This window comes from Protopterus annectens, chromosome 2.part2, assembly GCF_019279795.1.
Source record: "Protopterus annectens isolate FY-2018-M chromosome 2.part2, PAN1.0, whole genome shotgun sequence".
Taxonomy (NCBI): domain Eukaryota; kingdom Metazoa; phylum Chordata; order Ceratodontiformes; family Protopteridae; genus Protopterus; species Protopterus annectens.
Genome location: NC_056730.1, coordinates 1126583137 through 1126599774, shown reverse-complemented (window position 1 = coordinate 1126599774; position 16638 = coordinate 1126583137). Strand labels below are relative to the sequence as shown.

The window sequence follows — 16638 nt, the reverse complement described above, 5'->3', positions numbered from 1 at the left end:
CTAAAAGACTGAGGTGCTTTAGGATAACCACAAAATAATATCAACAATATTTTTACCACTTTAAGAGTGTTTGAAAAGTGTTTTGCACACAGAACTAACAACAGTGAAACTTAAAATATGAAAAGCATACCTTCAACATACACAGTACACAAGACAGGCAGGCATTTGAAATGCAAATGCACCACATCCATGTGCTTGGAAGAAAAACACTATTGTCTTCAATGCCACATGTTGAAAAGGGTGCAGGCATTCACTTTCATTCATGTACTGATATCTGCATTCCTCTGTACAGGCTCATAGGGGAATCACAGCCTATCCTAGCATTCATCAAGGAAAAAGCAGAGAACTAATCCTCAGTGGAAGGGCAATCATAGGATGCACGTGTGCATGTGTGTGCAGGTGCAATCATTCACACACACACACACACACACACACACACACACACACACACACACACACACACACACACACACACACACCATACAAGATCATTGTGGAAGACTACTAATTCAACTACAGCATGTCCTTGGGCATGGAAGAGAAAACTGAAGAACTCAGAGAAAACCCACAAGGACACAGGGAGGAGGCGGGAGATACCATGGACAGGAAGTGAACCAGCAAGCCAAACCTTATGAAGATATGAAGCTGCTGATTGTTATACCACTGTGCTACACCAGTTATATGCATTCTACTCCTAAATTAATTTTCTGTGCTACAGTAATCTAAAAATTACAATACTATTATTTCATAAGTATTATGCAGTTTTCTCCTGAATTTTTTACACTTTCAGCAAGTTACTCCTAAGTAGTAAAAGGATTCAGATGTATAGTCACGTCACCACCACAGATACTACTTTCTGCATCCAAGGTATATGCATGTACTCAAATCCATCACTGCACATTTTGGCTGTATTTTTAACAAAAAGGAAGTAAGCAATGGTTCTTTACAGGTGCAATTAATAAATCAGAATAATTTCCCTGAAAGTTATTTTGTTAAATAAATGCATACCTTGTAACTTTGTGATGTATTTTTCAGATCTATGCTTGCAATTAGCCAACTGTCTGAAGGGTCACTTCCAGACCACAGCAAGAAATCAAAGCTCTCACCCTCAGGTCTTATGTACACATTCAACTTGCTAGGGTCATAGTCAGGTACTGATGTAGAAATCTGATATATGACTCTTAGGCAGGTCCATTCCATGGGCTGTAAGTCTGGACTAACAAGTACAGACTTCTGGGGTCCATCTCCAAATGAGTGGTCAAGAGAAATGTAACGACCTGTAAGAAGAAATGAGATGAAGTAAGTTAAGACTAAATAAACAAATGCCTAACATCAGCAACTAATTTCACAATAAACAAAGAACATTTAGCTGACTGTAATTGACATACGAAAGATACTGCAAGATCTAAAGCAAAATGCTTTGAGAAAGAGATCTGTTATTATTACACTGTTGGGTATAGTCCCAAGATCTATATTATTGCTCTAACTGTGATCATTCCAGGACATTGCAGGTGAATCAGCTAAGCTGTTTTAAGAAAATGCAACCAAATTTTAAATGTACTAGCTGAAGGATCAGAAAACAGAGAAACAGACCTACAAGCAAAGCAACCTTTTAATGTGGCTATTAAGAAAATATTTTATGGAAATGCAGAACATGTGTCTATATGCATTGTGTATGTGTGTGAGGATGGAACGAGATCTGGAAACTGTTGGACTCAGTTATGCAAATACTGATTGTATGTTACAACCTCTTAATGGTGTACTGCTCTGTTCAGTGTAAATAAAGTTCAAGTACAAATTTTAACTATTGCCAAAGATGGAAGAACAGCAATCAATTAAAGCAAAATTTGGTCTACAAATCGACCGTGTTAACTGACAATCTCTTCTTAAATAATAATTACTTTTTTAAGCAAGCATCTGCAGCCAAATAAGCCTTATATCCATGACTGCAGTGCTTGCTAGATGTTCAAACTTATGTTTAGGAAAAAATAAACTATAATAAAAAGCCATTATCAGACGCTTGGAAAGTTTCTTGATATCCTTTAATGCAGGAAGACCAGGAGGTTTATGCTTTTAACTTGCACTCCTGGCATGTGGCTTTATATGCCACTACTAAAACCGTGGCTTAGAAAAAGGTAGGGTGTGCATTGCCAAGCTACTGTGCTATACATAAGACAAACTAAGGGCACAACAGTCTGATGTCCTGACAGTTCAGGCTGATGACAATGACTTCATGATACCTGCATGATTAAGACTATAGACAACAGTATTTAAAGTAACAAAGTAAACATTAGAAAAAAAAACAAGTTTCACGGCTAAATTAGGAATGTATAGTTGTATTTGGCAGTCTCTTAATGATTATTACTGTGAAGAACTTTCAGCTGGGATATATGAATTAAATGGTTCCACTTATGTTTGACAACCGCAAAGTTAGCTATAATACAAGATTGGGTGTAGGGGGCCTCTACCTATATGTTTGTACAGTAAGTGTGTGTCGGAGGACACAGCCTTCACAAAAAAAAGAAGACATGAAAGTCTCATTTGATGGTGTAGTTTCAGCTGAATGGTACTGACTTTGGAGGCCACTCCAAGCCTTAAGTTTTTGGAATATTGAAAAACTATTTATGCAGGCATGCTTACAGCAGCTGTTCAGTCACCACTGATAATGCCTAAATTTACTGTTTTCATGCTCTTTATGTCACCTCTGTTCTGTCATTTTAATAAATATGTTTGTCTTCATTTTTCTACAGTCATATGATTACTGCTACTGTTTGAATCCTGGCTACATAGATGTAGATGTTATACATCAGCAACATGGCAAAAGGTCATTAACTACAACCACCTTTCCAAATGTATAAATAAATAGGACACTAAGTAAGGAATCAATGGTTTAGTGCTTGGTTATTGTGTTATTACCTTAGTAAGAAGATTCTCTTCTGCTGTAAGACGATCTTACCTGGCATTTTGTAATTATCCTCTAAGGCTGCTGTTATTTAATTTTCCCATGTTCACAATCACAGCCTGTATTCTACACTGACACAGCCTACAGTTGGCCATGGCTATCTCGCATCATCTAGGGGCATGGAAGAGCCACTTCAATGAATTCTTCTGATAAACTTTTTACTTTCATAGGTAGGTACTAGGCTATTGGCCCTAGGGTCTATATAAGCCTAGCCAAAAAGGTACCCTGGCTGTCGCACCCAAGAAAATTATTTTCCTGTACCCCTGTCAAGCAGAGCCACAGAAGTGATCCCTGGGGTGAATTTCCTATTTCCCATCCAGTCGTCAAGGGTTTTCTTAAAGAGGGCCAATGAGGAGCTTTGCTTGACATGAATGGGTAGTTTGTTCCAGAGTATGGGAAGTCTCTGGGACAGGAATCTATCCCTCCAGCATGTTCTGTTTATTGTGGTGACAAGGTTTAGTTTTTTAGTTCCCTAGAGCATGTAGCTCGGAGGGATTGGGATTTCTTTAAGTCGAGCATGTCCAACAGCTCTGAGTTTGACATAGCTTTGTATGTTAGGCAGAGATCACCTCTGAGTAGGCGATATGCGATGGAGTGAAGCTGGAGTTTCTTGAGACGGTCTGCATAATTCATCTGTTTGAGGCCAGTAATCCTCTTTGTGAGGTATTTCTGTGGCCTTTCCAATTGTTGTAGATGTCTTCTGAGGTACATACCAAAAGGGGCATTGTACTCTATAGTGGGTCTAATGAGTGATGAGTGGAGGGGAACAATTACCTTTTTTTTTCCTCAGACAGTTATAACTTTAGACCTACATCGATATTATCTGCCCTCTCCGAAATACTTGAAAAATGTATTCAAAGACAATTGCTAGACTATCTCCTGCAGAAAGAACTCCTATCCCCTACACAACATGGCTTCAGTCCTTCCCATAGTACTAGCACTACCCTTCTAACCTATATAGATACTGTGAGTAAAGCTAGGGATAATGGTAGACTAGTCTCTTCCTTATTTCTAGACTTGTCTAAAGCCTTTGACAGAGTTTATCACAGCAAACTCCTACTTCAAATGTCCTCACTAGGCCTCTTTCAACCCACCCTTCTGTGGTTCAAAAGCTACCTGTTCAATAGGCATCAGTCAGTAAAATGGCAATTCATGCTCTCTCCTTACCTCTGGTCACCAACAGCACACCACAGGACTCTATCCTTGGTTCCCTCTGCTTTAACATTATCAACAGCACCCTCTATACCTCCACATAACAGGCCACCCTGATACAATATGCAGATGATTCTACTCGTTTACACATCTGACAACATGGTACATCTCAGAAAAATAGTCCGGAAGCTTTAACAGCCACTGAAACATGGCTTCATAATGCACAGCTTATGTTCAGTCCAAAAAAGATTAAACTACTACTTTTTTCCAAATCCCTCTCTCATGAATAAAAAGTCCTCTCTCTTGATAATACAACCACTGAAGTCACTTTTCATAGCAAAGTATTAGGGGTGATAGTGGATGGTGATCTTACATTTGACCTGAATACACAAGATTGCATAAAAAACACTCATCAAAAACCAGGGATGCTTTACACTGCCAAAAACATCATCACAGATGCAACTAAAATTACACTTGCCACTACTTATCTCCTCCCCACTCTTCTTTATGGGGGGGTCCCCTCTTTACTAACCTCTAGGCTTTACTAAAATTAAAATTTGAACAATGCTATAACAAAGTTGCTAAATATGCAGTACATACCCCTTTAAGAACCCACCACTGTATAGCACTGAAAAGTCTAAATTGGTTAGAATGGTCACATCAACTAACATATACATAACTTCTTATCACCTATAAAATGATTCAGCATCCATCTGTCTGTCCAGCACTAAAAACATTCTGCACAACTATGCCCCCAGTCAGTCAATGCAATCAAGTGACCAAAAACTCCTGTTTACAAACTTAGGAAATCTCCTGGGCATTGTTTGTACTTGTACAAGGCTGCTAAGACCTGAAACAGTCTACCTGTATCCATCAGGTCTATATCCTCCCTCCCATTTTTCAAAACCTCTGAAAGACTAGCTAAAATCTGTCTCTGTTCTTGATAAAACCAGGATAAACTATATCCCTAAATGTGAACAAGAACCTTTTTATTCTTTATACCTCCTTACTCTCCCTTCTTCACTTACTTCCTTACTGCTGTCTAATTTTCTTCCCTTTCTTTCTAATATACCATACACCTATTTTTCCCTTCACTTCATATTACAAATCCTATTTGTATTATATTAACTTACCTTTAATTTTTCTACAAATTGTCTAACATTTCTGTAAATATTAAATAATTGTCATATACCTTGCATTGATTCTTAACCAATGTTTTTATATTACCTCTAATTTTTTATAATTATTTAAACTGCAGATGTTTTTGTTTTATTTTTGAAGAATGTAAAATTACTGCTCTTAAAGTATTTTGTAATAATTTGGAACTTTTCTCCTCAGGCCACCCCAGAAGTGGGCTTCTGTCCAGTCGGACTTTCCTGGTAATCAAATGTCAATAAATAATAAATAAATTACTCATTAATAAACTTACTGAAGAAATTAACTAAATGTTAGTAAAATGTCTTTTGAAATTATATCAAAACCCCTTGAACATTAGTTGCTCATAATCACAGACCAAGCCTCCTTTACTTACTACAACTCATGCTTACTCAGGCTAACTCCTGGGCTTCCTTGTATAACACACAGAGCTGCAAGACTTTTTAAACTAAAAAAAAAATATCCACTTTGAGGAAATGTGCATGGCAAGTTTGTGGCATCCTCTTCTCCACCCACCTCCCCACCCACCACAACTGTGTCTACTTATACAGGAACATTTTATGCAAATTTACCATCTAGTCTTTTTCTCTTAAAGCAAAATCACATGCTACAATATATATGCACTTAAAGCAACATCAAAATCAATCTTAAAACTGAAACATGTTTCATCTAATGAATAAGAAATGTATATGCTCCTTAAAATAACATTCATTAGCATCATATTATTCCATATAGCTTGGACAGACTTCCCAAAAAGCATCAAATCTATCTATAACAAATAGCATACCCTCAAAATAAATTCAATAATGTTGCAGTATCATGAACTTCCTTATGAAAAACTTGACATACCTAATTTTAAAAACTCAGTTTCCACTCTTACACATTAAGAAACCTTCACCATCAGTTCCAGACTACTCAAAACCTAGCAAACCTAATCAATGTCACCAGAAGACCAAAATATTCCAAACAACATTCTCTATGCTTGTTCATTCACACCCTTTTTCTCCTAATGTGGTAATATATTTTCATCAAACTAAACTTAGTATTGAATCCACTCATTACCAGGCACTGACCCTCACATCACAAACTACAGTAAATTATATGACATCACTTGCTTCTAATGAATGCCAGATATACAGCCAATAAACTAGGCCTGCTGGACTCCTGTCTGACAACAAACTCACCTGATATAGCATCATTACCAAATCCTGGATTCAAGAAACAACACTAGACTTGTTTGCCTTTAACTAAAGTGCAACTGCATCTTGAACAATAAACCAATGAAGGGAGCTGGTGAAGGAATTATTTTCCATAAGACCAGCTAAAAACAAAGGAGTGTAGAAAACAACTAGTGATCACAGCCCAAACAAATTATTGCTGACACCCATGGCGACTCATCAAAATAACATTAACCCTAGCTTATCTCATACACTAAGTGTCATTAGGTATTTTCTCATAACCTTCTCCACACAATATTGTATGCAATACCACCAAGGAATGATTTAAACATCGCTGATAACTTTAGTAACACTCTTCTGGAACAAAATATAACAGAGTTATGCTGATCTATTCCTAATTCAAATTAATGATCACACTAGCTCAAATCTGTTACTTCTTCCTTGATCCATGTATCACTGACATATCAAACAAAATAACTTTAACCCACATGTACCCCTATCCTAGTGACACTGCATCCTCCTGAAGGTCTCCCTAATTTTATTTATTTATTATTTATTTATTTACATTTGTTGACTGGGTTAGTCTGTCTGAGCTGATGGCCCTTTTTCAGCAGAGGCCCAGGGAGAAAAGCTCCAACATGTTAATAATAAATCAAGTAATGACAATAATAAAGTATAAAAACATTTATGATATACAGAAAAACTTTTATGATATGTACAAAAAAAAGGGGTCTCTATTAAATTCTTGAAAGCCGACAATGTCGAATCTGACACTGTCGACACGAGAATAGCGAAACTGCAGATCATCAAACAAGTAAACAGAAATCTCCATAAGGGGAGATTTCCGTTTACTTCAATGTAGCGCGGTCTTGGAGTTGGTATATTTAAGTAGTGGGGAGTGTGGGGGGTTCAGGGGGGCTTGCCCCTTGCGTACACCGTTTAGTTTTTTTTTTTTTGTTTTTATTTTTTTTTTTCCTGAACATTCGATGTTTTAACAGTTTGATCACTAACGGTCGACCTTTAGGTATTCGAACTGTTAAATATCCAATGTTCTAATATAGACCCGAAAAAAAACATTTAGTCAAAAAAACCCATTCATAATATAATATGAACAAACATCAAAGATTTCAATTGTTGACAAAAAAAACAAAGACAATATTACAGGGGTTTGATTGTATATGGCCTTAGTATTTGTTTAGAAGATGCTCAGTTTAGAGATATTCAGAGATATCATAGATCAGGAAGATACACTAAGAAAGGGTCTGAGAGATAGCTAGAAAACCAGGCAGCAGTAGTGGTAGAGAAATTGAGGTTAGTTAATTTGTTCAGAAGGACAGAGTGGGAGACTGTGTCGAAAGCCTTTGAAATGTCGAGGAATAAGCTTGAGACAAATCTGTTATCTCTGGCCACAAAAACAGTGTTGAAAGATAGAAGGGCAGTAGTGGTATTGTTTTTCAGGTGAAAGCCGTGTTGTGTGGGGGTAAGTTGATTTTCTTGAAATAAGTATTTCATGACTTGCTTGTGTATGCATGTTTCTAAAATTTCTGAGAGGGGTGAGAGGATAGCAATATGTCTGAAATTAACAATTTCTGTGGAGTTACCTCCTTTATGTATAGGTAGAGTATAGAATTCTTTCCAGATTGAGGGAACTTTAGATTCAGAGATGGAATGGTTTATTAGAATAGATACAGGAATAGCCAGAGTGTCTGCTGCTACTTGAAAGAAATGGAGAGGAATATTGTCAACTGATGTACAGCAGGGCTTTCATTTGCAAAGTAGGGATTTAATGTAGTTGGTAGGTACAGGTTTTATGGAAAAAGTTGTAGTGGAGTTTAGAGTAAGAGAAGGGTGGGGAGAGATTACACTGTTGTTGGCTGAGGTGTCAGAAGGTTACATCTTCTTAATGGATTCAATGAAGTGGGAATTGAAAATAGCTGCAGTTTCTTGCGGTGTTATCAGCTGGGCAGGGGTTAGGAGATGAGGGGTTGCCAGGATGCGAAATTTGATTAACTGCATGCCAAAATTAGGAAGGATTTGATTTTTGTGCAGTGGGTGAGTTATTACAAAATTCTTTTTGTCAGCTTTCTAAGTTCCTTATATTTTTGTAGGTGGATAGGTAGCTTGGTATTTACCCATGTTTTCCACATCCTCTCCTTGGATTTCATCAAGTTTTGGGTTGTGTTCGTTAACCAAGGGGATATATTAGATTTTATTTGTGCTGTGTGGATAGGTGCAAGTAAGTTAAGAATATTTAGGAAAGTTGAGTTAAATGAGTATACTGCCTCATCTAGTGGGATATGGTTCAGACGAGGGTATTAAAAATTTCAGGGTAGAAGTTTGATAACCTGCGACATGTAATGCATCTCTGTGGCCTAGGGGAATGTGAACTGAATCTGAGAACCTTTACTGGAGAGTGATCACTTAGGGAGTCAAGTAGGGTTGTAGGGTTATGATATTTAAGTGGGTCAGAAACTAATATCCAGTCAATGATAGAGCTATATTTGTGTGGTTTATTTGCATCGGTGGGTGCAGAGATAAGTTGTGTAAAGCCATGCAAGATAATAGATAAACTAGAGTTTGCTGAGCAGAGGAATAACCAATTTATATTTGCATCACCAAGGAGGATGTTTTCATTATGTATGTCTTGTGAGAGGTAAGTGAGGTATTTTCCAGTAAGGGGATGTTGTCCCCTGGAAGAATATAAATTGCTACTACGGTGACTGTAATATGACTGTTAAGTTTAAGGTTAGCAGTCAGGATTTCAGCAGGCAGAAGGGATAGGTTTAGTTTTAGGTGTGAGAGTAAGGTGGTTGGAGTAGGCAATAGCCACTCCTCCCCCTTTATTCTTTTGGCGGTAAAGTTGTAGTATATTATATCCAGGCAGGAGAATGTCTCTATCAGGAATTTGAGGCTTTAGCCAAGTTTCTGTGAGGGTGATAATATCCGGGGAGTGATTTGCAATCCAGGCATGGAATTCACTGATCTTATTTAATGTTGTTGTGTCTTTCGGCTTTTCCCAGTTGGCAGTTGATTTTTATGTGCCAAGTTGCCAGCCCTGATGCACAACCTTCAACGAAAGTACGCCCATTCACGCATGTCAGCACGCAGAAGACGCTCTAGCTGAGAATCGAACTGGACAGCATCTTACTGTGAGTCGACAACGCTACCGCAGCACCACCACCGCGAGCACTGATCTTATTTAATACTCTTCTCATATTCATAGAATAAAAAGATATATGCTTTTAGGAGGGGTAAAATGTCCTGAGCATAGGGGAGTAGAGTTGTTGGTTGAAGAGGAAGGGGTTACGCTGGGATTTGGATAGATATTGCCTTGTAGTAACAGAGTTGTTGGGAGGGTGTGGGTATTATAGAGTGAAGGGTAGTAGCAGAGGTACTTGATTTTAGTTTTTGTAAAGTTTAAGGGGTTTGGATGAAGTTTGATTTTGGGAAGAAGGGTAATTGTAGATGAGATGATACAGTAGTGTATGAAAGAGTGAAGTGAGTGTGGGATGATATTTGGGGGAGTATGGCTAGGAGATAGTACATAGATGTTGACTCGTTTTCATAGAAAGAAGAAACGTAGTAAGAAGGGCAAGTAAAAGAATGTGTGAATTTTATGGGTCATGTTTTTAAGGCTGAAATCAGTAAATATAGGAAGAGTGACAGGTGTCTGATAGGAGAGTTTTCAGTACAACAGACACAGTTAGAGGAAAAAAAGAGCAGGGGCAGCTATTACTGGAGAAATTGAAGAAGGCAGAGAAGTAACATATAAAGCTATGTCAAAACCCTTTCTTGGGTGGCGTAAGCCAGGGAACCTTGTTGGCTAGGCTTAAGTAGGCCCTTGGGACGATAGCCTAGTACCTACCTATGAACCTATAAGTATATCGGTAGATCTTTGGGGGTGTGGTTATTTGTATGTGTATGGAGGTATGACTGGTTGTGATTGGTCTAGGTGAGAGGAAAGGGTGGGGTAAAGGGCAGAGGAAATGTGAGGGTAACTATAAAGGAAATGAAGGGGTGGGTGGGAATGGGGGTAGGGTAGGTGAGTGGAGTGTGCCCGAGTGTTAGCGAGGACAAATGGAGTAGAGCTACATCCTAGGTCATGAATTTTAAGAGAAAAACAATCAGCGAGAGATTCTCTCAGAAAAGCAGTTAGGTCCAGTTTGTAGGAGAAAGAATGTTTGTCACAGTACATACTGAGAAAACAGGCTCATTTGTTAGCCTTAAGGGCAGATGTCTCTAGTGGTGACTATGTGAAAAGAACATCATGCAAGTTTGTAGGAAGGAATATAGAGGGATGGTTATTGCAAAAAGGCAGTAATGTAGGGGAGGTAGTTCTAGCAGAAGGCCAGTAAGAGGGAAAATATGTGGGGGGGAGGGTTAGCAAGATAAGCACTGGAGGCAAACAGTAAGGCTAGAAGAGCAGTTATTGTGAGTCCAGCAGACTACTAGTGAAGTAAATAGAGAAAGAAAGTGGGAGGGAGCTGGATCTGGTGGTAAAAAGGTGGTAGCCGGGATTTACAATATTTATAGCTACAACAGTACTGTGTACATCAGACAGGAAAGGCTTAGTACATACAGTGGGTAACTGGCTGTTAATAATTTGCTTGGGGAAAGCAAAATATTTCATGGTGGTGGTTGTTCTCTAGTAATCGTGTAGGTTTTAGAGTAACAATGTTAGATTGTGAGTTGCCCGAGTTGGATTTCAAGCAGCAAGTCCTGAAAGAAAGGAGAAGATGAAATATAATTGGAGGACTAAGATACACTACTTGGACAGTCCAAGAAATGTATTGAAAAGAGAGGAGAAACCAGTGGTGGAAAGAAGAGAGAAATAAATAGCAGTGGTGAGCACAGATTATAGAAAGAGAGCAGGATGAGATGAAATTATACAGAGAGTAAAAGTAAAAATAGGGGGGAGGGAAAACAAATCAAAATCAGTAAACATCAGCTATACATTCAGTGTTAAAGAAACAACAAGTATTACATGCACAAATTCCCATTATTGGTGCAGCTAAAAAACAACATCCAGTGTACAAACAGGAATACACACACAGTGGGTAAGCAAATTGCAGCAAAAATACATAGGATAGAGTAACTTTGGTTTACAACAATAATACAGCTTACAGCTTTTATACTGTTCGGCAGACTCCTCTAATCTGCCATAAACAGGTAACACCGAGTTAGCTATTAGAAAGAAAAACAGTGACTACAAATCTAATTAACTAATCAGAAACTAAAACCCACAGGAAGCAGATACATGGGATATGTGTTCTAAAAATAGGACCGAGAAACGTAAGCCTTCGTGAGTAGTTCACTAGCAGATAATAGTTAATTACGTGCTGTATGCAGGCCACGTACTTCCAAGGCTACTACACTACAACTGGTAACTATAGGAGTTAAAATTTGTGGATAGACATGCTAGCAACAGATAATAAAGGAAGGTATAATCCGCAAAAACAATATGTAGGGCGTGTTCTGTTAAGCACAATGCTTTAAACCTTAAAGCGCTATGGTCTGCGGGTATTACAAACAACTACTCAGGAATATATGACTGGAGGCAATTATTCTGGCCAGTATTGACTAGTAACAAGAAAAAGTTTGAGCTAATATCACAAAAATACAGACAGGTACGTATGCATAAACAGGCAATGAGTTGGGTGTCCATTAGCAAAAGTATATTTTAAATGGAAATGCAGTCTCAATAAGGAAAACAGTTTCTACAGTTGTAGACTGAAATATAATGTATAGATAATTAGAGACTGTACTGTTGACTGTATTGACCTTGACTACATAAAACTGCTGGCTGATGAGATGCCAGAAACCAGCATGTCCTTGTACCACCAGATACCAAGGGAAGAGAGAGTAGAAAGGTAATGGTGCCAAAATGCCAGGTAGGAACATTTAAATGCCACAAGACATGATGGGAGGGAGAGGAAGAAATACATTAACAGGGACAGAGAGGAGGAAGATAAGGCTATTCTTGCACCCTAGATTCCAAGTTTTGAGAGAAAAACAATCAGCTAGAGATTCTCTCAGAAGAGCAGGTAAGTCCAGTTTGTAGGAGAAAGAATGTTTGTCATACAACAGATTGTGAGAAAAAAGACTCTGTTAGTCTTAAGGACAGATGTCTCTCGTGAAGACTATGTGAAAAGAACAGAATGAGAGTTTGTAGTAAGGAATGAAGAGGGTTGGTTATTGCACAAAGGTAGCAATGTAGAGGAGGTAGTTCTAGCAGAAGGCCAGTAATAAGGGAAAAATGTGCAGGGGGGTTAGCAAGATAAGTACTGGAGGTGAACAGTAAGGCTAGAAGAGCAGTTAGTGTGAGTACAACAGACTACTAGCAAAGTAATTAGAAAAAGAAATTAGGACGGGAGGAGCTGGACCTGGTGGCAAAAAGGTGGTAGCCAGGATTTAAAATATTTACAGCTACAACAGTATTGTGTACATCAGACTGGAAAGGCTTAGCACATACAGTGGGTAACAGGCTGTTAATTTGCTTGAGCAAAGCAAAATATTTCAGGGTGGTGGCTGTTCTGTGGTGACCGCGTAGATTTTTAGAGTGCTATGTGACAGTCACTGCACTGTGCATCACCTTTTTAACATTATCTGTTTTTTTTATTAAACAGGAAACTGAACTTGTAGTGTCTGGGCACTTTATTCATGACTCAGGCCACAACAATAGGAATGAATGCTATGCATGCGAGTGAGCACACACATACATTATGTATATAATATAGTACACTTATGCATATACAATCACACGTGTGCTTAAACAAAAAATGACATGCAAGACAGTGGAATGGAATTACTTAACCAAAGAAACGTCCAAGAAAAACACAAAACATCAGTGAGTGTTGTGAAGTATTTACACTGTAGTATTTTTAACTTGCATCATTCTAATGAAGTCTATTTGGAGAGGAATATGCTCATTGATGCTTTGCATTTTTCTTGGATTTTATTTAGATTACATAAGAGTTGTAACACTCCTCTATCTTACGAGTGTGTGTGTATGTGTATATATATATATATATATATATATATATATATATATATATACACACACACACACACAAATATATATATATATATATATATATATATATATATATATATATATACATATATATGTGTGTGTGTATGTATATTTTATGCAAGTGTATGCATATTTTATATATGCACCCACACACAAAAATATACGGGTCTATGTTTAACCATCGAACGTTCCTTGAACGGCCGTTCATTATGCACATACTATCGAACGTTTGTTTCATCGAAAGGCCAAATGATTGTAAATATCATCGAACGATCACAGCTGGCCAACATAAAACGGAATGTAGTACAGAATGGGCTTACCAGTATGGTAGGGATAACGAAATCTGTCCTTTCCCTACTGTAGCGTGAGCTAGGAGATCTGCCCTTTCTCCACTGTAGTGCGATCTCGCAGTTGGTATATATAATTAGCAGGGGATGTGGGGGGCACAGCCCCCCCACATGAGAAGGGTCCTGTGTTAACCAAATCTTCATGTGAGGGTTGCACCCCCTACAACCCCCACTAATTAAATATACCAACTCCGAGATCACACTTCAGTGGGGAAAGGGCAGATTTCCTTATCCCTACCAAACCGGTAAGTCCATACTATGTTCAGTTTTGTTTATGTTGGCAAACTATAATCATTCAATGATATTATTTATGACCATTTGACCTTTTGATGAAATGGACTTTCTATGGCATGTGTACGATGAATGGCTGCTTGAGGAACGAGCCATTCGATAGTTAAGCATAGACCCCACACATATATATATATATATATATATATATATATATATATATATATATATATATATATAAACACATGGTGTGTGTTTGACTTGAAACAGAAATGGTCAACTACAGTTTGTTGATCCCTGTTAAGTTGTCCAGTGAATGCTACAACAACTCTGCTTGACCCCCCCCCCCGACCCATGGTGGAGCCTTTACCAACAATTCAGCATTTTGGGAGTAGCTGAAAAAGGATTCCTGTTTTGTACATTCAGTATGTACAACTAAACTTAAGCATATATATGTGTGTGTGTGTGTGTGTGTGTATATATATATATATATATATATATATACACACACACACACACACACACAGGTACAAACAAATTCATTGTAGGCTGTCAACTGCCTTATCCCCAAATCAACAAACTACAATTCCAGTGAGACAGCAATAAAATGAAGTGCTCTAGTCTGAACCAGAGAAATCTTTTACTTCATAGGTTCATACTAGGCTATATGCCCTAGGGCATTTATAAGCCTAGCCAGAGTGTGTTTGGCTTTCGCCACCCATTTTAAATAAATTTTGCTATGCCCTTTTTCGAGGTTAGTGTACTGTGCCTTTGTCTAACAGTGACACAGAAGTGATACCCGGGGTAAACCTACGATCTCTCATCCACTCATCAAGATTCCTCTTGAAGAGAGTCAATGAGGGTCTCTGCCTAACCTGGACTGGGGTTTTATTCCAGAGTGAAGGGAGCCTCTGGGTTATGAATCTGTCCCTCCAGCATGTCCTATTTATTTCAGTGCTGAGGTTCAAGTCTCTCAAGCGCGTAGCTCGATGGGATTTGGATTTTCTGAGGTGCAGCGTGTCCATTAATTACAGATTGGACATGGCTTTATACGTCAGGCACAGATCGCCTCTGAGCAGGCGGTATGCCACTGAGTAGAGCTGGAGTTTCTTTAACCGGGCAGCACATGGCATCTGTTTGAACCCTTTGATCCTCTTGGTGAGGTACTTTTGGGGTCTTTCCAGTTGCTGCAGGTGTCTGGTAAGGTACATCCCAAAAGGGGCACTGTACTCAATTATGGACCTGATGAGGGATGAGTAAAGAGGCACGATGACCTCCTCTGATTTAGATGTGAATCCCTTCATGATTAGGTGGGCTATATAAAATGTTTTTCTAACCACTTTGGCCACGTGGTTGTCAAATGAGAGATTGCTATCAACTTGGGTCCCCAGGTCCCTAATTACTTCTTCTGTACTTAATGGATTACCACCTATGTGGTCATTTGTGGGCACTTTGTTTTTGCCAAAGGGGATGACTATACACTTTTTGGCGTTTAGCTTGAGACCATGGCTTTGGCACCAGTTGTCTGTTTCTATGAGGTCTTTTTGTAGGATGCTTGTGTCGGCTGGAGAGTCGATTATGGCGCCCAGTTTGCAGTCATCTGTGAACTTGGTCAGCCACAGTCCTTCCATGTTGGCCTGTACCTCCGAGAAATTTATACCGGACAAGAGAGGTCCCAGGACTGAGCCTTGTGGGACGCCACTTGTAACTGGTTTGGAGTCTGACATGGCTCCAGCAATTCTAACCATGTGGGTTCTGTCCTTGAGCCGGTTTGCAACCCATCTAGTGACATAGGGGTTTATATTTAAGCTGGTGAGCTTATCTATAATGCCCGAGTGGGGTATTGTATCGAAGGCTTTTGCGAGGTCCAGGTAGGCTGTGTGGACCACCTTCCCCTCGTCAATAGTCTTGGTGACCGTTTCAAAGAAATCAACCAGGTTTAAGAGGCAGGATCTGCCCTTAACAAAGCCAAACTGGGTAGGATCCAGTGTCTGTAGGTCCCCAATATCTTTATTTATGAGGTCCATGATGATCCTTTCTATAGCTTTGCAGACCAAGCTAGTCAGGCTTATGGGGTGATAGTTTCCAGGATCCGTTGAGGCACCACCTTTGTGGAGAGGGACCACTGTTGCAGTACGCCACTCTTTGGGTACATATCCTGTAGTAAGGCGGAGATTGAACAGTAGTTTTATGTTTGGGTTTAGCTCTTCTTGGAGTTCATGTAGGACGCAGCCCGGGACACCGTCTGGTCCCATTGATGCTGTGTTTTTTGCTTTGGAGAGGGCAGCTCTTACCTGAGCATCTGAGATGTCAGGGGGGGCAGCACTCTGCTGGGATACATATTTGCCCTTTTGGTGGGGGGGTGGGGAGTTTGCGCTGAACTTGTCAGCTAGGATGTTGGCAATGTATGTGGGTTTGGTGTATTTTTTGTCATTTTGGACTAATTCTGGGCATATCTGGAAATTCTCACCCAGGTTCCTAACATAACTAAAGAAAGCCTTGTGATTATCCTTTGTGTCCTGTGCAATTTTTCTCTCGAAGCTGGCCTTAGACGATTTTATGAGTGCCTGTAGTTTTTTGCTA

General features: G+C 39.0%; 1 protein-coding gene across 1 annotated transcript in view; it reads right to left on the bottom strand.

Annotated features, from left to right (window-relative positions):
- MAMDC2 (MAM domain containing 2) overlaps positions 1-16638 on the bottom strand; it is a 1373080-nt gene that overhangs the window by 813439 nt on the left and 543003 nt on the right. The window contains exon 3 of the mRNA XM_044064367.1: positions 1009-1277. Within this exon, the coding sequence (XP_043920302.1) occupies positions 1009-1277 (269 nt within the window). The remainder of the gene's footprint in view (positions 1-1008; positions 1278-16638) is intronic.